Below are 23,239 nucleotides of genomic sequence, written 5' to 3'. Positions count from 1 at the left end.
TATATATATATATATATATGGTTACTCCATTATCTTCACATCTGTTGTTAAAGTGCACCAAGCCATTTAAAACTTCAGGCTTTCACCGAGAGCCTTAGATAGTAGGTTATAATTAACATTAAAGGTCACGAGATGCTGCTGTGTTTCTCTTTTATAGTGGATATCATGATACCGTTACCATGGACGAGCTGGGAAAATTATGTAAATCGTACAGAATACACAGCAATAAAGCCCATGTAACATCAATAAAGTAAAGACCAAGATGATAAGCTTGGGATGCAGCTTTGAAGCAGGTTGAGAGCAGGTGTTCAGGAAATACACGGGATGTGATATAGCTGCTGTTGTTTTATATTTTAAATCCAAAGAATATTCGCTTTGCATACGACATCTGCAGGTGGATGACTTTATGACTCAATACATAACGTAGTGTTGACACTTAGCATGTATCAATAGTGACTGATGGTGGTGGTGCCTACAATGGCCTCTTGTGGCGTCTGAGTTATTGTTTTGATAGTGATGGCTGACTATGTCCGTGTTACTTGCAAGAAGAGAAATTCTGGAAAAGGCCAAAGCTGATGGAGAGGGATCGCAGGTAAATGAATACCTTCATCCATCGCAGCAAATGGATTTCTGCACCTTTGCTTGCTTTCAGCAGACTGTCTCAGAATAGATTTCGGGGATTTTTTGCATGTTTGTTTTTTCAAGGGAAACTTTACAAGCAACAAAGAATGTGAAAAGTATGTATAGTTAAAATAGCACGAAGGATACATTTAAACAAGGTATTCAAACTCCAAACAATACAGGAATTTAAGTACACCCCTGGACAGTATAAGTGTACCAAAAAATAAGCATTGTAAGTTCAAGCTACTGAACATGTGTGTCTCAACATTACACACACCCTCTTTTCTATGATTCTATTGTTGGCTTATATATAATAATTAATAATTAATTATTAGGAATAAAGGTGCTATATGAGTCTATGCTCTGGAAGTGGAAACATTCTTTATCTGATGGGGGTGGGATGCAGTTTTTCTTTCAGAAATGCTCACTGATTGATCCAAATGAGTCTCTACAGTAGCATAAACCAGCGTCCCTCACCTACTCACTACAGGTCGTTGCAGGTTGATGCAGTCACTGCACAGGCTGCACAGGCACTGTTAAAACGTGTTCTACATAAAGAGTCTCATCTTCTCAGAAACCCGTGTCAGCAGGAGTCAGAAGATGGTTGCTATTTACGACGCCCGAGTCAGATTAAAACTTCTGTGAAGTCATAAACTAAATTCTCACTGACTCACCGAACACAAAGAACAGTGGTCTATAAAATTCTGTTTATTTTCAGCTCAGCTTGAATCAAATGAAGCTGGCATGGAAAATAAGGACACAGTGAGAGCCTGTGTGCGATATACAGCTGTTTGTGCATCATATTTTCATTTTTGTTAATGAGTAACACTGATTTGGCATTACTCATTAACATCTCTTTTATTATCATCATTTTCATTCAAAAGTTAAATGGCCTGTATTTGTATAGCGCTTTACTAGTCCCTAAGGACCCCAAAGCGCTTTACATATCCAGTCATCCACCCATTCACACACACATTCACACACTGGTTAAACAAAGTTAAATAAACTTGAGTAAGGTAATGAGTAATTTTTCTTCGTCCTCAACAGATTCCTTCTTTTTTTCATATGATCATGGGAACCTCACACATGTGGATGGATGCATCTGGATGCTGGCAGCATATTCATCATCCTCAGGAGGAGAAACTGTGCTGCAGTTTCTGGGAGCTGAAAGAGCATGCTGATTAGTCAGTGACACCTGGGGGAGGACGACTGAGGAGTGATCCTTGAGCTACTTCAGATGGTGGTGGAGGTTCTACCTGCTGTCAAGAGGCTGCAGGAGGAACTTTTCAAGTGACTTACAACAGAAGGAAACAGAAAAATATGAAAGGAGTGTCTTAATGAGGTGAAAGATAATGGAGGAGAGTTAAACACGTTTTAATCTGATATCAAGAACAGCTGTGTTTAGAAGCTCCCCTCTCTTATCTTCACCTGAGTTTCAGTTTGGTATCAGTCAAGATTGATGTCAAGAATCACTTAAGCAATTAATTTCTAATTCAAATAGTGCCTGTGAGTCTCTATGTTGGTTCGTGCTGTTAAAAAATACATAATTATATTTATTTGTTTAATTTGATTAATTTTTAATGGAATAAAGTTTCTCACGTCACAGCTGTTTCACACCTTAAGGTTCACACTCCCTTGCTACCTCCCAGAGTCCTCAAAGAGACAAAAGACTCTTCCTGTGGAGTGTCTGCTTCCCCCAACTTCCTTACTAGACCCCCACCATTTGTCTTACTGTATGAGTGTGAGACATGTTAAAATCCAGTGGCACCAAGGCATCATACAATAAAATAATGTGATTAATACATAAGTAAAAGAAATTCCTATACATGCCCCTTCCTGATTTCTTATGTTTTAACATGTTTGTTACACTTACATGTTTCCAATTTCAAATGTTAACACAGATGTTCAGAGTAAATACAGATTGTAGTTTTTTAAATGATGATTTCATTTAGTTTGGGGAAACAGCTCCAACTTTACCTCATGTAGAAAAAGTCATTTCCTTCTAAACCTAATAAGTGGTTTTGTCATCTAGCAAGAACTGCAATCAAGCATTTGCAATAACTAATAAAAAAGCACTTGGGACAATTGTGTTGGTGACAGCTTTTGTTATAATATCAATAATATTCATATGAATATGGGATACTGTTACATGTTTGCACAGACTTTTGTGGAATATGGAGACACTCCTGGCATTATATGAGCAAAGTGAGACTCATTTTTTAGGGTTGGTGGAGATGAGTGTGAAGATCCAAACAATCCCTGTCAGTGATGGAGAAGCTTTGATGAAAATATTTGGTAAAAAGTTCACCAGCATGAAGGAAATGAAGTTTCAAACTTTCCTTAGGAGGAGCCCAGCACGCCTGCTTAAAGAAAAGTGAGTGTGGCGATGTGGATGCTTGCAGCGACTGCTGTGTAGAGGCCATCCTGCTACACATGAAACACATCAGAGTCATAATTGTTGTTGTAGTCACGTGTTTGTTTATTATCCTTATTGTTTTATCTGGGACTGTTTGCAGACATCTCAGAGAGAGGAGACACCAGCATCTGAACAGAGACTCAAACCAGCAACCTGCAGCTCCCTGCTTGGCTGCTCCAGTTTTCTCCTCACTCATGTTGCCCACCAGTGATTTCTAGCTGCCCACCCACACAGCAGGCTAGAATATGCGCTGAGCCTCAGCACCCAGTACTTGGACATGTTTTCTTTATTAAATAATGAACCAGACCCCAAAAGTAAACAGCTGTTATTGCTAGGCAACGGGAGCAGCATTTGGTGATGCAGCACCTGACATTCCTGACCATGTGGGCGGAGCATGCATGGAATGGAATGTTCAGTAGAACTGTGCAACACAAGCACTTAGTTCCAGCATGTTTCATTGTATCCAGACACAGCTAGAGACACATCTACAGCAGCATCTCTGTGCAGGACAAACGACAGTTGACGAAGAAAACATCGAAAACTTCACTTCACTCCTCTACAAAACGTTGGCTCCTTTGTTTAAAAGGCCAAAATGAATCGAGGGAGAACGAGAAGAGGATCGGCGAGTGCTTCACCTCACAATTCAGTACAGCTGATTAACCTGCAAGAAGAACTTCAAATGATACAGGCTGAAAATATCAAATTAAAAGAAGAGGCAGAAAAATCAAGAGGAGAAGCTAAAAATTCAAAGTTTGAAACTGATGTAGTATTGCAGGAATTACTGCATGTGGGTCTCAGACTTAAAGGAGAGAAAATGGGAAAACAACAGGCAGAAAAGGAGAATGAAAAGATGAAGCAAGAACTGTTGGAAGCTCAAAAAGCATTGGAGGAAGAGAAAAGCACAGCACAAGAAGCCAAAAATAAATATCAAACTGCAAAGAAGGAGGCAGGAAATGTGATGCAGGAATTACAGGAGGTGCAGGAAGCTTTAGAAGAGGGAAAAAGGAAAATGCAGTTGGCAACTCAAGAAGCTGCAAATGTAACGGCTGAAGCTGAAACACTAAGAAAGGAATTACTGCATGTGAAGCAACAACTTGAAGAGGAGAAAAAACGTAAACATGAGGCAGAAAATGAGATTGAAAATTTGAAGAAAGAATTGTTGGAAGCTCGAAAAAGTGTTGGAGGAAGAGAAAATTAAAATACAGGAAGCAAAGAAAGAAATGGAAGATACAAAGAGTCACACTGAAAACATGAAGAAGGAACTGATGAAAGTGCAAGAAGAACTTGCAGAAGAGAAAATTGAGGTGAAGGTATTCAAGAAAGAAATGACGGTGACCAAGAAAGACTGCAAAGACGCACTGAAAGAAATGCGAAAGCACAAAAAGGAAGCTAAAGAGCTCCTCAAACACAAAGGGAAACTGGCCAAACAGCAGCTGAAAGAAAAATTTAAAGATGCCGAGGAGCAGCTCAACAAAACCTTAAACGAACTGAAGGCAAAAGAAAAAGAAAAGCAAGCCGAGGACAGGAGGGGATTCTGGAGCAGACTGCTGAGGAAGAACTGACCCAGCAGCATCAATAGTTTCTTCCTCCTCTCTCCACCTTTCTTTCAGCCCATCCTTCTTCTTGGGACGTTTGTTTGTTTTTTAAAAACTGAAATACACAAATAAAATTGCCATAACTTTACATGTTGCCTGCTTCTTTTCTTGTGTGTCTGTGGATGTAAAACAGTAACACACTTTCTGCTCTGTGTCTTTAATTGTAAATAAATGCAATATGTTTTCATTTTAAAATGCAGTGCCAAAAACTTCTGCTCTAAATCTGTTTTTTAGCAAAAAGCTTTTTTTTTTGCCTGTTGTGGAAGTTTTCCATTTAAATAAAGCTGCAGACGAGCGGTGAGCGGTAGCTAACATTCTTTGATCAAACACACAAAGAACAGACAACCAAGCTTGATGAAGTCCCTGCATGACCGCGGGACAGACGGTCAGCAGAGTCTCCCTGAGCCCAGCATGGCTCTCAGTTAAATACCTTCTCCAGGAACAAAAGGCAGTACACAGCTGTTTCACACCTTCAGGACCTTCTGAGAGCCTGTCTAGCTCTCCTGTAATATCTGCCTGTCTCCTGGAATCTCCTTCACGATCTTGAGACTGTGTGGGAGACACTGCAAACCGTCTGACAATGTCAAATATTGATGCACCATCCTAGAGGAGTTGCTACCAGTAGTGACACTGACCAGTTCAAAACTGGTGAAAGAATCGTCAGAAAAGATGAGGTGGGAAAAAAAGTCCACCTGTAACACCATTCCTGTTTCGGTGGTTGTCTCATTGTTGCCCTCTCTAGTACACCTGTTATTATAACACCAAAGCACTGATTAACAACTCTCCTCTAATACTTAACCGAGCAGATCAATATTCCACAAGTCTGACTGACTTCATGCTATACTCTGACTAAAATGTTTTCCTTTGGGTTTTTTGAGCAGTGTGTGTATAAAATTCATATAAAACACCAGTGTGGCACTAGTGTTATCTTTTATGTGTCTCCCTCATAAAAATCCTATTATACTCTCTGTACTGAGCTTAACAGAGATGAATAATGGGCGGCTAAGACCACAAGAATTCATTAAATGCAGTAAGTCTTCTTACTCAGCAATAAAAGAAGTATACACCATGCATATCAGTTTGATTTACTTAATTCATGACTGATTGAATTTCAACCTCTAAAATAGTCCCAGACGCCACTAATGTCAATGTGAGGTGATGAAAAGGTCTCGTAGCTTATATTTATGGCAGGCATATCGAACGGAAACTCCAGGCTCTTTTTCTGTGCACCTCTTGACAACTTGGCCTTTGGGTTATTTTTACACCTTGAAACAACCCAAGTGCTACAGATCAGACTTGTGATGTGTTTTACTAATTGTAGCCTAGACAGTGTCCTCTCATAACCTCATTACAAGCAGTCTAAGTTACTGAAGCTAGAGCTATAATCCATCCATCCATCCATCCATCCATCCATCCAAACCCCCTTATTAAATGAAATTATCACTTAAAAATTGCATTTTGTATTTACTTGGGTTATTTTTGTTTGTCTGACGAACTGAAATTTGTAAGGGAAAAATATGCAAAACACTAAGAAGTCAGGAAGGAGGGTAAACACTTTTCATGTACCTCAAACGATGCAAACATGTGAATTAAAACCCTTTTATGCAATGATTGATCAGTACAGTGTTTAGTGCAGCATTGTTCTTTTTATTGGTCCATTGGAAACACATTGCACAAGTTCGAGAAGCGCAAGAAGCATACACATGCTTTAGAGTTGTTAACAGCGTTCAAAAGATTTACAATGTCCAAAACATTCACCGTCAAGCAACAATCATCTTACTCTCAAATCATCGTTCTCATAACTCCAACAAAATCTCAGCAGGCCGAGTAAAATATATGTAAATGTAAAATAGTTACGAGTGCACGCATAACATTTAAAATAGTTCATGTCTTTTGTCTTTTTCATGTAAAGAATGTTAACAGTTTCATTGTTTCTTGATTGATTTCATACACAAGGGGTGAAATTCTAAAATTCAAAGCACAGTTCATGTGTGATAAAGGGTGAAAGTAAAGGCAGCAAAGATCCGTTGTCAGACTCAAATTGGCAGCACATGAAATTTTTTTTTCCAGTGGGTACCAGAATGCCCAGTTCCTCAGTTTAAAAAAAAATGTTGTGTTTGGCTCAGACTAATTGCAGTTTATTACCACTTCACATTTCACAGGCTGCTTTAATTGGTGTGACAATGAACGACTTATTATTTAAAATCAAAATATGCTTATTAGACAGCCAAAAAATAATTTTAATAACACAATTATATTCAGCCAGAAGCAGTGAAACAGAATGATTTGAAAGTGCATTAAAAGCTGAACAGATACAAATCAAGTACATATTGTTACATAACTTTAATCTTTGATAGAAAAAAACAACAAAAGCACAAAGCTGTAGAGGTCACAGCATTCCCCACCTGACCCCAGGATGAAAGTCACAAGAGCACTGCCGACGTCGCTGTGTGAAGGTTTGCAGATAGCCCTCGTCTGAGAATTGGGTCCCAGAGTTTGTAAGAATTTAGTGAAACTTCAGTGAGAGCGCAGAGTTCTCATATAACATTCAAAAGCAGCAGCATGGGAGGAAAATATGAGGACGTGTACCTTTAACGGACATCGGGTATTTATTTACATTCCTTAGAGAAACCTGGCTGGTGGGCCTGACCTCTTTCTATTGAACTGTGCACACACACAACACCACTGTGTGCTTGGTTTAAAAGACTCGAGGAACATTTTCCTCGCGTACCTCTTGTTTCTTCCCTTTTAACAGTAAGTAATTTACGTCAGCAGTGACCTGCTCTTTACATCTTTACATGAAATCTGCCATTTCTTCATACAAACAAAAACAAGAAAATCAAGAAAGTCTTATCCAAGTCACAAACATGGAAAAATAAAAAACCCAGTTGACTTTTACAGGATGACTAAACGTGATTCTCGAGGAGATTTATATTTGTCTCAGAAAGGAGGGGAAAGAAAATGATTACCACAATGATAAAAAGTGATCCACTATCCTGATTTCCAAGGAAATATTGCAATTCCAAGCAAGTTTAAGTGCAAAATGTCGATCAAGCAAACGATTTTAGAGACAGCCTCTTCTTATCTGGAAATCACAGACATAGACATAAAGCTCGAGTGGCAATCAGTAAATCACTTCCAAGCTTTATCGACTAAGTGGAGCTAAGTGGAGTTGCTGGCATTGCTGTGTTCTGCAGGTTTCTCTTTTTCTTTTTTTAAGTCACCGCGTAACCGTAGCTTCCCTTTGATGCTAGTGGCGCTTACACCGTGTGCTCAAAAAGGTGCTGACACAGATGAATGCAGTTTAAGTAAATGATTAAAACTAAATTCAATAGTCCTTATTCCCTGGTTTTAATAGCATTGGTAGTGGGTTCGTCTTAATGTGCACACCTCTTTATAAATCCAAACATTTGCTGTTATTGCCATCAAATATTAGATCTTGGAGACCTCATATTACTTTGTACCATCCTGGAAACTAATGAACATTCATACTTCATAGGACACAGCTACCATCCAGAAAGCCAGAGAGCACTCCTTGTAAATATTGCTTAGACTTTTACTGGGCCCATTAGGTCGGGAGAAAATTGTGTTTAAATAATTATTATTCCATTTTGTTTTATGTTGTGGGGGTGCGAATTTAATACCCTGATAAATTCTTGACAGCATGTGCAGCCTGTCAGCTCTACACTATTTTCCTTTGTGTGATTATTTTGCATGTAGAGCCTGAAGCGTCCTGGATAGAAGCCTGGCACAATTACAAGATGTAGATTTAAGTAGTAGCTAAATGAGTCAGTTTATTCCAGAGCAACTTGTAAATAGCTGCATTCACTGTATGAGTGCATGAATGAAACCACAGCGAAGAGTTTTTCAAATGAATATCAACTAAGGCATAATGAGGGCACTTGTTGCGACTAATACTTCCTCAGTTTGTGAAGTCTTCGTTAAAATAAAACCTTCTTGTGTCTGTGTAATAACACTTAGGTGTTATATGTGAAATTCAGCCAAATGTAGCCACCAACTCTCCTGAAAGAGTTTTTTTTGTTTCCTGTAACACCTTTTTCACACAACAAACGAGGTTAATCCTTTGAGTGTAAGGCACTCAGCCTTCACAACCAACACAAGATAAACTCTGTCTCAGATGAACAGATACGAGCAAAGAGAAAAAGCTCATTTTTCACATGGCTTTTTGCAGACAACAATTTCCGATCGGATCATTACCACAGAGCCCGTGTGCATTCTCACAGCTGAAAGGCAAAGGCAAAACCAGACATGGCAGAGATGAGAGGACATCAGCCTAATCTTGTTGGCTGATATGCTGAGAAGGCAGAGTTGTGACAAGAATTTGCCCCGTAACCTGAAGGTTACCATGACAGCAAATGAGTCGGCCCCCGAGGCTGTCAAACATTAACAATATGTACAAAAACAAGTACAGAAAATAACATAAATATGGTGGCGTAAGATAATTGCAGCGCCATGCCCGTGGTTTTCTAACAGCAGCATCAACATTTATTCTGGTGGCACTAGAAGCAAACCACCTCGTTAGAAATGACACTGACTTTATCTGAGACCTTAGGGGGAAACTGCACTATACACATTAAAAGGAATTAATAATTCATACCTATTTAGGGGCAGGATTGAGGCTGTAATGACAAAATATAGCGGGTACTAAGAAACAATAGTGGAATACAAATGGGGCTGTCCACAATATCCCAGAAAACCACCAGTGAATGAAAGGCATATATCACAAGGCTAAAAACATGTCGAAATCATGTGCCTGCAGCAAAACTTCACAAGTAGCAGCAAAGGTGCATTAATGTGACGACTCACATCATTATCGACTGATGGCAGCCTGTTGTACAAGCAGCTTCAAATAAACTGTTTATGAGTTTGTTACACTTTGTGGTGCTTTGGACATTTTGACATTGACTGTGTTCATTGCACCACTGTTCTTGATTGTGATCACCAGTCTATACTTTCATTGATGTAACTGGTTAAAATCTATACCAATCTTTTCTTTTTTGTCCAAACAGGTTTGGCTGGTGAAATTAGGCACATTCGTCGTTACACCTTGTGTTCTCGCAGATCATTAAAACCCTTTAATCCAGTGAAATGCCTCCAGATGTGGGCATTCGTTTCATATGACTTGCCTTCAACATATTTTAAAAGGATAGTTGCCAACAATTACAAACTGTCTCCGTGTGCATTTCATATACAGGAGAAGAAAACTTTAAAACTTCACATTTTCGTAGTCCCAGCTGTTCCCCTAGGAACACCATGTACAGCTTAACTGTACAATAAACTTTACAAAGTATAGTCTATACAACAGATGCCAGGCAGGTAGCATTATTGGCATTCAGCACAGAAACAGCAAATATCATAGAGACTAATAAATAATGTTATTTACAACTGCCTCCAGTTTGGAATTTACCTTTAGTTGCTCCTTTGAGTTTTAAATCAAGTGGTTACATTTCATGTATGAGATGCTAAAGATATGCACAACCTAATTTAAGCAAGTTACAGTACCTTCACTCACAGACATTCACAAGAAACATTTGTCTTTTAGTTAGCTTATGGCTTCAAGTTACAGAAAGCAGTGAGCATGAGATTCAGCACTTCCGTATGAGTCAGTTTGAATGCCCCAATACTGAAATATTGAGTTTGTTTTAAAAAAAAAGAAAACGGGTGACAATAGAGTTCCTGGTAACTGCACAGCAGATGTTGCATGAGATGACACGGTCATGCGTCCGCATGCTGGTTAGGTGGCTTTGAATGGAATGTGTTTTATGCAAAACGAATCCTCAGAAGATATTTTTCATTTCATTATCAGTGCAACAGAGGCTACACTTGCTCCTGCTGCACAATATCCTTTCATGGGCAGAAATCCATTCCCACTCTTTTGCCTGTTTCATTATCCTGATAGAAAGCTCTCCTGGCTTCAGAGTCACAAGATAGGAATTACTGTGCAAGGCTGGATTCATTTTAGAGGAGGGCATTATGAAGGTTTTGTTTCTTGGTTCTGTTTGTTAAGAGCTGTCTGTGTCTCTTTCTGATCCTCTGAAGAGCAGTTGGAGACAGCATTAGCCATGATGCAGAACTTGCGCAGGAGGATCTCCCTGAGGAGCAGATAGACCCACGGGTCCAGGATCTGATTGAGGGAGGCCAAGCGTATCGCCGTCAGAAAGAAGTTACAATCTAGATGGAAATCCTGATTGGAGGTGCGGTTTGATGCTTCCTTTGAATTACACTGATCGGACAAGACCTGGGTGGAGAGCATCCTCAGCATCAGCACCTGAGGGGAAGATGTTTGGGCAGAACTTTATTTTTTTTCACACTAAGAGAATGAGGAGAAAGCATGCCATTAAGTGACAAAAGCTTTAATTTACTGAAGAAACAATCACTGGTTAGAAAATAGTTTCTGATTTTGTGTACAGAAGCCTATGTTACGTTCACTAAATCATATAACGGAAACACACTCTAACAACAGTCCTGTCGGGGAATGAGCAAAAACTAATTTTGGTCTCTGCTATCACAGAGCTGTGCCTTCTATTAATATCTCACTGGGACTGTTGAATATGTGACTGACAATGCATGATCTCATTGCGCACTATGCAGATCTCTAAACAGGACCCCTAAGTGGATTACCTCTTAATGGCAAAAGGCAGCAGCCTTTCAGAGAAAACGTGCATGACATCATTTATGTGAGGAAAGATGGATAAAGATTTAAAGCTGTTTGTGACAAGTACTGACACAAACACATTAAAACCAATCAGTGTTTATTTTTAACATTACTTTAAGGGACATAACTATATGAAACTATGACAGCACATTGTTATAAAATATGCCTACGCAAGTACACTGTAAGAAAATATATATCCTGCAGACGCACGTGAAAAACATACCAGCAAAGGAGACCAGCATATAAGCAGGACGCACATAATCCCTAACAACTGGATGACGGTCTCCGTGGTGAGCCGTTCCCACTGCTTTGAAGACTGAGAAGTGCCTGATTTTGTTTTACACCGGGTAACTACGCCCCGGATCGTCACCACATTGCAGAAAAGTGTTATAAGTAGAGCCGAGATCCCGAGTATGGCAAAAGTGGTGGAGAAGAATCCATTTCCTGGGACTTTGGCATCCACCATGCTGATGAAGCACCAGGTGCCCGGCCACTGCTGCGTGTATTCCCCGACCCCTGCTACGGGCAGCAGAGCAAACAGCAAAACAAGACCCCATATAACAGCTAAAATCTGCTTTGTCACACTTGTCTTCATGTGATTCGAGTACCAGTGCGGGTTAGTTATAGCCAAGGCCCTTTCGATCGCCATGGCACTCGCCATGAAGAGAGCGCACAGGCCAAAAGTTGTCATGCACACGCCAAAAAAGGCGCATAACTTGCCAGATTGGTCGATGTCACTCAAATTCCTACCAGACTGGTAAACTGAAATCACAATTGGACTTGTCAAAAGCTGCCCAAACAGGTCTGTCAGCGCCAGAGATCCAATGCAAAGCAAGAAGGACCTTTTCCTTTTATTTTCCTTCTTTCTGTAGGAGATGCACACCAGGATAAGAGCTAGCGAGTTTCCCACCATTCCGGTGATCATCATAGTTATAGGAAATCCAACTGATGCATATCCACAACTGGAATTGTTTGTGCAATTGATTTGGCGCAGTGTCTTGGAGACGTTGGCGTCCAGCATATCTTCTTCACTGGTGGTGTGCAAGCCCTCTAGAGAATCAAAGCTGAATCCAGTTATTGTTTCTAAAAGTGTACACTTATATACAGCTGTTACCCTGTGCGTATCGGTCTGGCATCATCTTGCACTCCAAAGTGCTCCAACTGAATGCGATGCGTAAAGCGCGATGTGTCCTTTAAGCGCTGGAGGCGGGACTACTTCGGGTCCGGAGGAAGCCCATATTCTCACTGTGCTGTAATAACCACTGTCCTTATGTGTCTGGAATAAGGGCACCGGTAAGTAGGGACCAGACATCGACCCTCCGGTGTTCTGCCAAAAAGCGATCGATGTTTCTGTGCGGTTTTCTTTTGTGTCTAACATGTTTGCTTGTATTGGTAAACAGGCTTCAGGCGAAATGATTTACAGGGGGTTATAACAAAGATAAAGAAGTTAACTATCTTACAAGTATCTTTATGACGCTATAACAATGTACCCGCGTTATAATCCATCCGGTCCTTTTTAGCCAATTAAAATATCTTTTCAGACACAAGTTATGTTTGTTGCCTTTTTCTGTTTCCAGGTTGGCCAGACTCTCTTGAAAAATATATTTAATGACAATGAGAACGTTTACCTCGATAAATACAAGTCACTTTGCCAAAAACTGATTGGAGCTTCTATGTCCGATAGCCATGTTTGCCATATTGTAGGCCAGAAAGTTATTTACAGCATTTTAAATACCGGTGTTGTGATCCTCTGCCAAAAAGTGGTTTCCTGCATTTGCCAACAAATGATTGCCGGTATTTGAACTGTTGTAAATGAGTTGTTGGACTGCAATCTGTCAAACCTATCTCCCATGAATGATATCAAATCATTTTCAGGCAGAAATAACGTCACAAGATAGAAGCTGCAATCAGTTTTTGGCAAGTTGACTTTTATATGCCCTTTATTTATCTGGATAAAAAAAGTGTTTGTGGCATTAAACATGTCTTTTTTTCTCCAAGTGATCTGGGCAAAAGGGCATCAATAATGCAATAAAGATAACATCGTTCTATAAAGATATTTTAAGTAACCTGAAAGGACTGGTTTGATTATAATGTACATAAAGACAGTTGCATACAAAACTCTTGTGACGAGGAATTAGTAAGTCAAAATGTTGTTATTAACTTACATGATTTTTTCACCCCAGAGGTGAAAATCTTCCACAAAGAACTCTTTACAATGTAACTGTTACATTGTAAAGAGTTCTCTGTTACAATGGCAACACATCTGATAGTAGATATTCTATCAGTAGAATAATCTATTCCCCCATCAAAACAATTGATATCAACTCTGCACTGTCACCATTATGTGAAGAGACTTCACACTTTGCTAAACTGCATTTCAAAATAGACTAAGCAATTTTATCTTACTTGTTAATTTATTTTAAAAAGCCATTTTATTGTGACATAAACAGCCTATTGCATATAATTTCAGCATAGTCACAATTCAAATTTTACAGTTTTATTTGGATTTTTTAACTCTTGAGTTCCCAGCTTCCTCTCTCACCTCTGTGGGCTGTCTATCCTTCAAGCTCCTCTACCAGAGGCCTGGGAGCTTGAGGATCCTGCGCAGTATCTTTGCTGCTCCCAGGACTGCGCTCTTCTGGACAGAGATCTCAGATGTTGTTCCTGTGATCTGCTGGAGCCACTCGCCTAGCTTGGGAGTCACTGCAGAGTGCTCCAGTTACCACTGGGACCACTTTTACCCTCACCCTCCACATCCCTCTCACCTCCTTTTTGAACATAAGATTTTAAAACCTGAGCTTTTTGTGTAGTCAGCACCCTATTGTTTATATTGCATTTCTTCAGCCATTTACTTTGAACTATCGTGTTAAAGTTCGTGTTTGGTTCTTTAGTATGAATCTCGCAAAATCTGAAATTAAATGTACTTTAATAATTGTACGAGGAAATGGCCATTTCGTAAAGAAGTTGACTATGTGGCCCAAATTCCTCTTTCCGGTTGTTTATTGCATTTAATATAATCTGTCAAGCCAATAAATGTTAACTAGACCAGTGGGTTTATTTTCCCACTCCTGCACCCTCCTGCATCTGGAATTTATCAACACAGACCATGATAGTGACAAACAGCTTCACTTCCAAGGCGATTGTTAATTTAAAGGGTATAACTTCGAGCTATAATGAGTTTTAATGAAGCAGCACTGTCATTGCTTCCGCACAGATTACCAGCTTAGTCAAAACTGCCATCTGTTGACCACACTGAGAACAGTTCAGTGAAAAGACCTTAGAAAAAGTTATTGTCGATTGTTTTTTAGATTTACAGTAGTGTAGATTAGGATGAAATTTGGTGTTAATATTTGAAAACATGAAAACTTCCAGCCCATAGCCGAAGATCACAAAAGTTAAGATCACTTACTGTTAAGATGAGCTTTGCAAAGTGGCGACACTAAACAGAACCAGACCAAATACAACCCCAACTTCAAAAACATGTATATTTCCCCTCTTGACGAACTTCTACACATTTTCTCAAATACTCAAGTTTAGAATTAAGACAGCTTGACTTGACAACCCCAACCTCTCAACAAAACCTTCATATTAAACACAGTATTAACAGGAAGCAATGTTGACAGGATTTTATTTACACAAGTACATTTCAGGTATTTTAATCAGTAAAGACTGTTCTGCCATGTTACCAGAAATGTTACTTTTTCTGCACTAATCTGGAGCAAAAAGGAAAAAAGAAAAGTGAATTAATTTGTTTCAAATTTAAAGAAATAATCAGTAGCATGGAGTCCAAATATGCCACAATTACGTAAAAGAAAAAAAAATTAAACCTAAACTGAGAAACCAAGAACGTACTTAAAACAAGCATTATCAAAAAGTAAAATACTTACCTTGAAAACACAAAATACAGGACATTTATCATCAAAATCAAACAAACAGGCCAAAATTCATAGCTAAATCACAAGTAGTCTAAATTGGTGCTGAAGAATTCACCCTTACTTAAAAAAACAAACCATTTAGTTGTTAGAAAAACCATTGGTGTCTCTTAGGGCCCCAAAATTAAAAAAGGACAGATTTTGCTCCGATTTCTTCAGAAACTAAGTGTACTGCCATGAAGATATTAAGTGGGTTTAAAATGGAATACAGCCTCTTGACACTATATTTAATTTTCATATAGGACCAAACATTTATGTTTATTGGAAACCTATACAAACACTCGTCACATATCGGGATGAATGTGGTTTTAAAAAGGGAGCTGCTGCCTCTCTTTCGCTGGGAGGGGTTTAAGACTTTTAATGAAAGTATACTGAAAGGAGGGTTGGGTTTTTCTGTCTTTGTTTTTTGGCAACACAACATGCACTTCCACTAGGATTCCTTTTCTTGTATTAAAGACAGTAATAAAGTTATTTCTTTTTTGAACTGGAGCCAGAATGGGACGATCCCGAAGAGTGGCCACGCCGCCTGAAATCAAACAAAACACCATGGGAAGAACAAACAGGTTAGCACGCTTTACCATTAACACTCAGTTTATGCATAACCAAGTACAAGGTCAGAATAAATAAAAAGCGTTATAAACATGGCAAAAGTGCGAACGTATTTCTGTAAAACTGAATTCCCATAAGCCAGGCGACACATGGCTAACAACAATCAGTGCCATTGTGGTATTCCACAGAAACCCAAACCTTTCGGACGAACGCGATCTAGAACGCCTCCGTTTTCTCCCTCCAGATGATGACCTGGAGCGACTGCGCTTCTGTCTCCTCTCAGGTGAGGAGGAGGGGGAGCGGGACCTCTTCCGGGGAGAGGAGCCCTTTCCAGACCTGGAGCTGGATCTTTATGAGGAATAAACCAAGCAGTGAGGTCAGTAAGGTACAACAGGGTCTCACCAATGTGGGTATCTCTATCAAGCTTCTCTGATAAGGAGGGGATTAGGAGCACTTTGCTACGGATCACTGGTACTGAGAACATTTCACTCAAGATGCTGTATGTCTCATTGGTTGAGTATACTTGGAATTACTTTAAATGTAAATAAAGAAAAATGTGCTTCTTTTTAATATAGTCCCAATAACTGAGTGGGTAAAGCAGGAGTAACTCCCGAGAGATGCTTGATAAAGACCCGAGATCTCTATTTACACGTACAAGCTAAAGTAAGCTTTAAACTCAATACTAATTGCACTCTCAGGCCTAATTGAAATGTAAGCCCACATAAAGTGAGTGAAAACGATTTACTACATTAAACTTCCACCCTGACTTTCAATTTTTTCCCCTCTCAGCAGATAATTTGGGAAAAAAAAAAAATCTCTGCCAAGTAAGAGCTAAGTAAAAGGACTGCTGTGGACCTTTCTGCCCCACACATACACTCCCTAACGGGAGAGAGTGCATGTCACCTCATTCACCTGGAGCGGGACCTCGAGCGAGATCCAGATCTGGAACTGGATGAGCTTCTAGAGCGGGATCTGAAAGACAAAAAACACAAAACCTTTCCAATATTTTCTACAGAAGGACAGAGCTATGCACGGTGGTTATGTGGAAACAGGCACAATTAACAGCAAGCTACTCTTAGGAAATACCTAAAACTGCCTCAAAGCATCGGCGAGTATTCAATATACCTACAGGGTGGCTGGAATTAAAGTAATGAAAACAGGAAAAACAACAATATCCTAGACACACGGATCCCATATGAATGAATACAAGGTAAGGGTTTAGAAGAGGGAGGACAACAAATGAGCACAACAGGACATTTAATTGATGTTGATCAGTAAATCAGAAGAAGATTGAGCCGATACTGACATTTTGCCCGGAGTTACCCTTGACCTGTACCCTTTACCTGGACCTAGACCGTGAACTGGAGCTGGAGGAGCGCGAGGAGGAGCGGGATGAACCGGAGCGGCTGCCCTTTTTCTTAGCTGGCTTATCGTCATCGTCGTCACTGGCAATCAGGTCGTACTTTGACAGGTCACCATCTTCATCATCATCTTCCTCCTCATCATCCTGCAAAGGAAGTGCTTTTTTGTTGTTGTGCTTTTTTGTTTTTAATAAAATCATTTTATAATATCCAGCATTTTTTTTAAATTTACAATCATCAATCTTACATCCAATTTGTATTTGGACAGGTCACCATCTTCCTCCTCCTCTTCATCATCTTCCTCCTCCTCTTCTTCTTTTGGGACTTCCTTCTTTTCACTTTCTTTTGAGGAAGACGTGCTGTTGGTCTTGCCACGGTATTTTTTCTTTTTCCTACCAAACTGGTGGAATAAGAAACAGCACATCTCTATAAATCTGAACACTGCCAATGTCGACTTCCTCTGAAGCCAAAATCTTTCACTTGTCAAACATCAGAGCAGCAATCTTCGGGTACCAGATGACACTTACCTCATCATATTCACCGTCAGATTCCTCCCGTTCGATATATTCCACATTTTCTCTTTCATTGAACCCTCCACCGTAACCTGAAAGCATTACATAAGAAAAACCCCCATCAATAACTGATGATCAAAGTAACAAACAAAAAAAATATTTACAGAATATATTGAGTTACCTGTTCTTTCTTCAAGCTTGGCATATTTGGGGGTGTTGCACATGTTGCACTCCGACCGTCTCGCCCAATTCACATTTCCACATCTTTACACACACAAGAAGGTGGAGGGAAATGCTGGTTAGAGTACTATTATATCCCAAAATCAGCAACACTATTTGTTACAACAATATCCCAGATGAAGGTGTCCACAAACAGCATCTAGTTTACAGCAAAGGTAGGCAAGTTAACTTCTAACTCGTGTGTGACATGTGGAAAATCTCATATTTCTGCGTCATATTGCCCGTAGCTTGTCAATCAAGTAAACTGGAGCTTGCAGTGTTACAAACTGTGGTTGCTCTCATTTGTCTGCAACAATGCAAACCATAAAATGTTGAGTGGTACTTTGCATATTCGAATTGCAAGTGTCAAATTTCTTGCAAAAGTGTTACACCACAGACTCCTGTACAAAAACTCCTCTTTTATTATATTCCACATGGGACTCATTGTAAGTTCTTCTTAAATAATTTAGATTTATGGAAAGTGTACATGGGATTTTTGCATATATGCAAAAGTGCCAAAGAAGACTGAGTCTTTTCTAACATTTGTTAAAAAAAAGTACCAAACTTTTATCCGATGCTGGAGGTACAAGTTACGAATATAAATGAGAAAAAATATTTTCCTGGTATTTATCAGAACTTTTTGCACATTTTCAGCAATAATAGTGATTGGTAATTTGGACCCTGCCTCACTCACGAATTATGAAATCTTTATTTCTTGCACTTTAGTGAAAAACACGAATACCAAAGACACCTATCTGATATGGTGCCAAGACGTTTTTTGTGATGATATCATACGTTTTGCATTGCCAGTCATTCGCACTGAAGAGGCCTCGACTCTTTTCAGCGAGCGTTTTTCCAATCTCCGTCCCTCCCGCCTTCATCATCTTCGCTTCTGTAGTTTTTTCTGCATTAAAAAACAAAGTAAATTAAACCAACCTATTTTAAATGATTATGCAAAGGATAAAGATTATTTGCATTCTTAAGCTTTACATAACAGCAATAAGAGAGAAGGGGGACTCACCTCTACCACATCTGTTGCAACTTGTCCTTCTGGCAAAGTTCACATTTCCACATCTGCAAAAGCAAAATGTTACATGCAGGTAAGGCTTGAGCTCGTTCCTCACTCGCTTTGACATGTGTGAGTATGCTGCAGGCTGGTGCAGTTTATTCATCTTTCCAATAGCCTGTGCTCCTTCCTCAGACACAAGCCTGAGCCGCGACAAATGCAGCAACTGTGTCCGTACGCATTTAACGGAGTTCACTGGAAACACGATACTGCTGACTCCGGATAAAGACTCTTCACTCATGACCACTTGGCCTCTACAACATCATAAACACCACCCATAACAGCAGCGAGTGCAAACACTCAACCCAACCCACGTTAGCTAACCACGGCTAGCGTGCTAAATAGCATTTCTGCGCCCAGGAGAGACTAGCACGCAATATCCCCCTTGCATTGATATTCTCCAGCGTGTAAGCTTGAAACCGTGTTCATTCTGCTCTGTTCTAGGCCGAAACTATGAGTGAAAGTGCTCCATTTTATTGAGCTGCTGAACGTTAGCATGAGTCACATGCTAAAAGGCCTACACTTGCTAACCTTGCTGTTAACAGCTGCACACTAAGCACCAGTCTATTGCTACACAGAGCCCCAAAAACTGTGATTTATTCACTGTGTTGGAGTACGTACTTTTTATCCGGACATATCCAGTCCCCGTCGCTGACTCGAAAACTCTTTCCTGACATTTTAGCGCCTTTAAGCTCTACCTACCCTCGCTGGCAGACTACGCTGCGTTCACCACTGTGTCCATGCAGCACAAGCCATGTCCACCCTCCCTACACTGCCACCTTCAGGCGCCTGCCGGTACTTATTTAAAGCCACTTCCTCCTGCTCTGAAAGTGGAAATTTATATAATGACAAACACTTTGCATTATAAAGTCGAGTGTCATTTATGTTTTGATACTCTGAGCAGCAGTTCACAAACACATAGAGCCTGTTGGCCATTATCGGATCGGATGCTCCTTTTACACTCAATACAACCACCTTACCTAACATGACCTGACCTCCTAGTGCCACACATGAACTTAAATAAGCAGCCAGCAGTCAGTTCAGGTGTCCAGTCGTGTTTTATTTATGCAGCTTAGGAGTCTCCGTTAGCTCAGATCACTTTTAAATAAAAGAGATATAGAGGTGATTCTAACTACATACTTTTATCTCCTCTGGGTTAGCCTTTTAGACTGTTGTTATATTGTATAGCCAAAGTTTACACAAACTGCAGCTGGTCCAAAATTCAGCAGCAGAACTCAAGCTTCCCTTCATAGGTTGCCTATTATTATTAGAATTGATCTCAACATTTTATTTGCCTTTGGGCGCCACCCCTGGTCACAACCCTAGGTCCTCAGTCAGGGCTCTGCTGGCCATCTCAAAGCCGTGACTGACAACTGAGGATGATTGGGCTTTTTCTGTGAGAACACTCACTCTTTTGAACAATCTCCCTGAGGCCATCGGAGTGGGGAGCTCATTATCATCATCTTTTAAATCTCTCTTAAAATATATTTTTATAAGCAGGCCTTTTCTGTGCCTCCTCTTTCAGTTATGTCTTCATGGCAGTTTTCTCTTCTTCTCCTAGCAATCCTTTTTAATTAAATTTTTCTCATAGTTACTTTTAATTTTACCCAAATTTTATGCGTATTGATTTTTTAAACATATTCCTTTTATCTTTGTGTGCCGGCAGTATTGATCTAGTTAATATTGTTTCACCTGTTATCTCTTCGTAAATGTTTTATTTTGTTTTCTGTCTCATCCTGTGAAGTACTGCGTAACTTTATTTTGAAAGTTGCTTTTAAAAAATAAAGTTATTATTATCATTGTTCTGTAAATAAAACCTTCAAACGAGGATCTCACTGCAGGCATGCTTTGTTTTCTGTGACAGAAAAAGGGAACAGTTTCATTTGTTCCACTTTTCTTTTTACAAAAGAGTTACCCGACTGAAATTTTACTTTTCCATGAAAAAAAATACTACATTAACCTATTGTTATGCAAGTTAATGCAGTACAGTCCATTTTAAGATCCTGGTCTTGACTTACAGAGCTGTGCACGGACTGGCACCAGCCTACATCTTTGATCTGCTACAGCCCGATGTCCCCAGCAGGTCCCTGAGGTCATCTGATCAGGGCTTACTTGCTATAAAAAATACTAAGAGGAGAACTAAGGGTGACAGAGCTTTTGCCACTGTGGCCCCGAGACTGTGGAACTCTCTCCCCCAAACATTAAGACCTGCGGACTCAGTAGCTGTTTTTAAAAAACAATTGTGATTCTGTCTTGAAAGGTGCTATATAAGGTACATATAAGGTGCTTGAAAGTACATAAACACAGTAGTATAGCACTTCTCTGTAAATGTAATGGTGATTAAGCTCACAGGGACTTTCACCCTTTTTTTAGTCAGCAAATGACGATTGAAGTGTTAAGTGTTAAATGTCAGATAAATATTACACAAAACATACAAATGAACAGGAAGACAAGTATGCTGCTGTGCAACAGGCACACTTGACATCACGTCATTTTTTGCGGTTGCGTTTTGCACCGAAGCCTACGTTTAAACTGATGCCTAAGATGATTGTTTGTGCATTAGAACTTAAGCTCACGATTGATTAAAAAGCTGTTCTGAGTGATGGGCATTGCTGAATCAATACATGCTTCTTTAAAAATTCCAAATTTAGCAGTTTTAAAATCATTATCTTACAATTTCTGTCTTTTTGCAATGCAAAAGCTGACCACTAGATGGCGGTTAACACCAACGTTTAACCTTCACCTACATCCTGTTCAAATATTCTCAATGACTTTGCATGTTTATTTATATCAGGGCTGTGTAAGAAAAAGCCATTATTTTTTAAATTTAATACCTACATAGTCTTTTCTACAGTAGCAGATATAATTATGATTTTAAACAGCAGTATGTAACTGTTATTCTTCCTGTTTAGTGTCCATGTCACAATTATTTTAGTACTGTGTAGGTATAATCAAACACACTGGACTTGCTGTTTGCACTTTTTTTTTTAAGTAGTTCAGCCTTACCTTAATTTCACTTATATGTGACACTTTCTATGTAAATTGCTGTGGCAGGGTGATGCACAAAAGTGACAATGGAAATGTGGCAAAACCACCCTGTTATACCCAATTCAAAAGGCTGGTTTGGAAATATTGCATTGGTAGTGCCTGCCAGAATCATGAATTGATCCCTCGCATATTAGCTTAAAACACAATAGATAACATGGTGGGCTGCCTTCTGTGACTCTCAGCTGGTCCCTGATGAAATTATACAGGTATAAGAATAAATTCATAGACAGCAGGTGTCTGGAGGAGGATCAAACTGTAATATATGTTATCAGTGTTAAGCTGTAATTATCTCGACTCCTACAGCTCCTTACATTTCTGCTGTATATTATTTTTAGAATCAGAGCTATCAGTCAGTGTTAAAGCCAGTCTAGTGACACTGACTTAACACGAGTGATAATTATATATCCAATCAGGTAAATATCAGGGTGGTTAACATGCAGAAATAAGCTGGTCATATGCTGCTAGCAGATAAATGCCATTGATTTGGGTAAAGAAAGGCCAAGCTGCAGTGGTTTTTCATGTTGAGGAGATTTATAGTTAAGCTTCAGCTGTGCTAGAATAGCCTTTGACCACCCTCTCGGTCAAAATGAAACTCCCTCGGAGGTCGCTGTCACAGCTGTTGCGTGACCCTGAAGCCATGCCAGAAGCCATTTTAGTATTTCAGCTGAAGTCTTGCAGTTTCTTTTCTTTCTCGCCTTTTCTTTTTTGTTGACAGGGCTGAAATGACTCAGACATGCCCCTAATGTCTTGGCCAAGATGGGTTTATTTAATTGACTGCACTGGAGATGAACCGAGCAAGATTCTTTTTTAATTACACATTGTTTTAATCATCATGTATCTGGACCCAGGACCTGCCTGGGTTGGAGACCAGCGGAAGAAAATGGATGGATGTATCTGTTAGGCAGACATGCACTTGATTTATGAGCCCCACACAAGCTTTATTAGGACTTGGGGCCAGCAAAGATAAGGACCAGAGGCGAGGGACATGTTTTTTATTTAGCCTCATGCTGTTAAAGGAAATGATTCTTGGCGCTTCATCAGTATAACTTGTGATATAATACACAGGGGCTAGAAGTTTGATATTACATGGAAAAAGACATCCTGTACACGCAAGGCTTGGTCTCTGTGCTGTTTGAGGTCTGTTTACTTCATCAAAATCATTTTTCATGTAGAAACCTTCTTTTCTTCTTCTCAATACTGTGCAGGAGCCATCATCACTCACAGGTTTCGGCTGAGTGTTGCTC

At 39.7% G+C, this 23,239-nt stretch overlaps 2 protein-coding genes across 3 annotated transcripts; both read right to left on the bottom strand.

The window, feature by feature from the left end:
- Nucleotides 1–6,258: 6,258 nt before the first annotated feature.
- Nucleotides 6,259–13,955, bottom strand: ptger3 (prostaglandin E receptor 3 (subtype EP3)). The gene is made up of 2 exons (XM_005923365.3): nucleotides 11,532–13,955; nucleotides 6,259–10,921 (listed from the first exon to the last, which is right to left on the bottom strand). The coding sequence occupies exons 1-2, from the start codon at nucleotides 12,327–12,329 to the stop codon at nucleotides 10,625–10,627; spliced, it is 1,095 nt and encodes a 364-aa protein (XP_005923427.1). The 5' UTR covers nucleotides 12,330–13,955; the 3' UTR covers nucleotides 6,259–10,624.
- Nucleotides 13,956–14,919: 964 nt separating this feature from the next.
- Nucleotides 14,920–19,727, bottom strand: zranb2 (zinc finger, RAN-binding domain containing 2). 2 transcript variants are annotated; one of them, XM_014333896.2, is made up of 10 exons: nucleotides 19,569–19,726; nucleotides 18,903–18,955; nucleotides 18,677–18,785; nucleotides 17,844–17,926; nucleotides 17,678–17,754; nucleotides 17,398–17,550; nucleotides 17,133–17,296; nucleotides 16,702–16,761; nucleotides 15,988–16,137; nucleotides 14,920–15,766 (listed from the first exon to the last, which is right to left on the bottom strand). In XM_014333896.2, the coding sequence occupies exons 1-10, from the start codon at nucleotides 19,622–19,624 to the stop codon at nucleotides 15,709–15,711; spliced, it is 963 nt and encodes a 320-aa protein (XP_014189382.1). In that variant the 5' UTR covers nucleotides 19,625–19,726; the 3' UTR covers nucleotides 14,920–15,708. The 2 variants fall into 2 exon arrangements, with proteins under 2 accessions (XP_014189382.1, XP_005923430.1); XM_005923368.3 differs by having other exon boundaries at nucleotides 14,920–16,137; nucleotides 19,569–19,727.
- Nucleotides 19,728–23,239: the final 3,512 nt, after the last annotated feature.

This window comes from Haplochromis burtoni, unplaced genomic scaffold (assembly GCF_018398535.1).
Source record: "Haplochromis burtoni strain Fernald_Lab_line unplaced genomic scaffold, NCSU_Asbu1 Contig_5, whole genome shotgun sequence".
NCBI classification, from domain to species: Eukaryota; Metazoa; Chordata; class Actinopteri; order Cichliformes; family Cichlidae; genus Haplochromis; species Haplochromis burtoni.
This window is presented reverse-complemented; position numbering and strand designations above follow the sequence as displayed.

Excerpts from the sequence above, each read along its gene's own strand:
- ptger3 (XM_005923365.3), bottom strand. The coding sequence starts at position 12,329 with ATGCTGGACGCCAACGTCTCCAAGACACTGCGCCAAATCAATTGCACA. Across the intron at positions 10,922-11,531 it reads TATGCTGGTCTCCTTTGCTG|GTGCTGATGCTGAGGATGCT; the intron begins GTATGTTTTTCA and ends TCTTCCCCTCAG.
- zranb2 (XM_005923368.3), bottom strand. The coding sequence starts at position 19,624 with ATGTCAGGAAAGAGTTTTCGAGTCAGCGACGGGGACTGGATATGTCCG. Across the intron at positions 18,786-18,902 it reads TTGCAACAGATGTGGTAGAG|AAAAAACTACAGAAGCGAAG; the intron begins GTGAGTCCCCCT and ends TTTTTAATGCAG. Across the intron at positions 17,551-17,677 it reads CTGACGGTGAATATGATGAG|TTTGGTAGGAAAAAGAAAAA; the intron begins GTAAGTGTCATC and ends TTATTCCACCAG.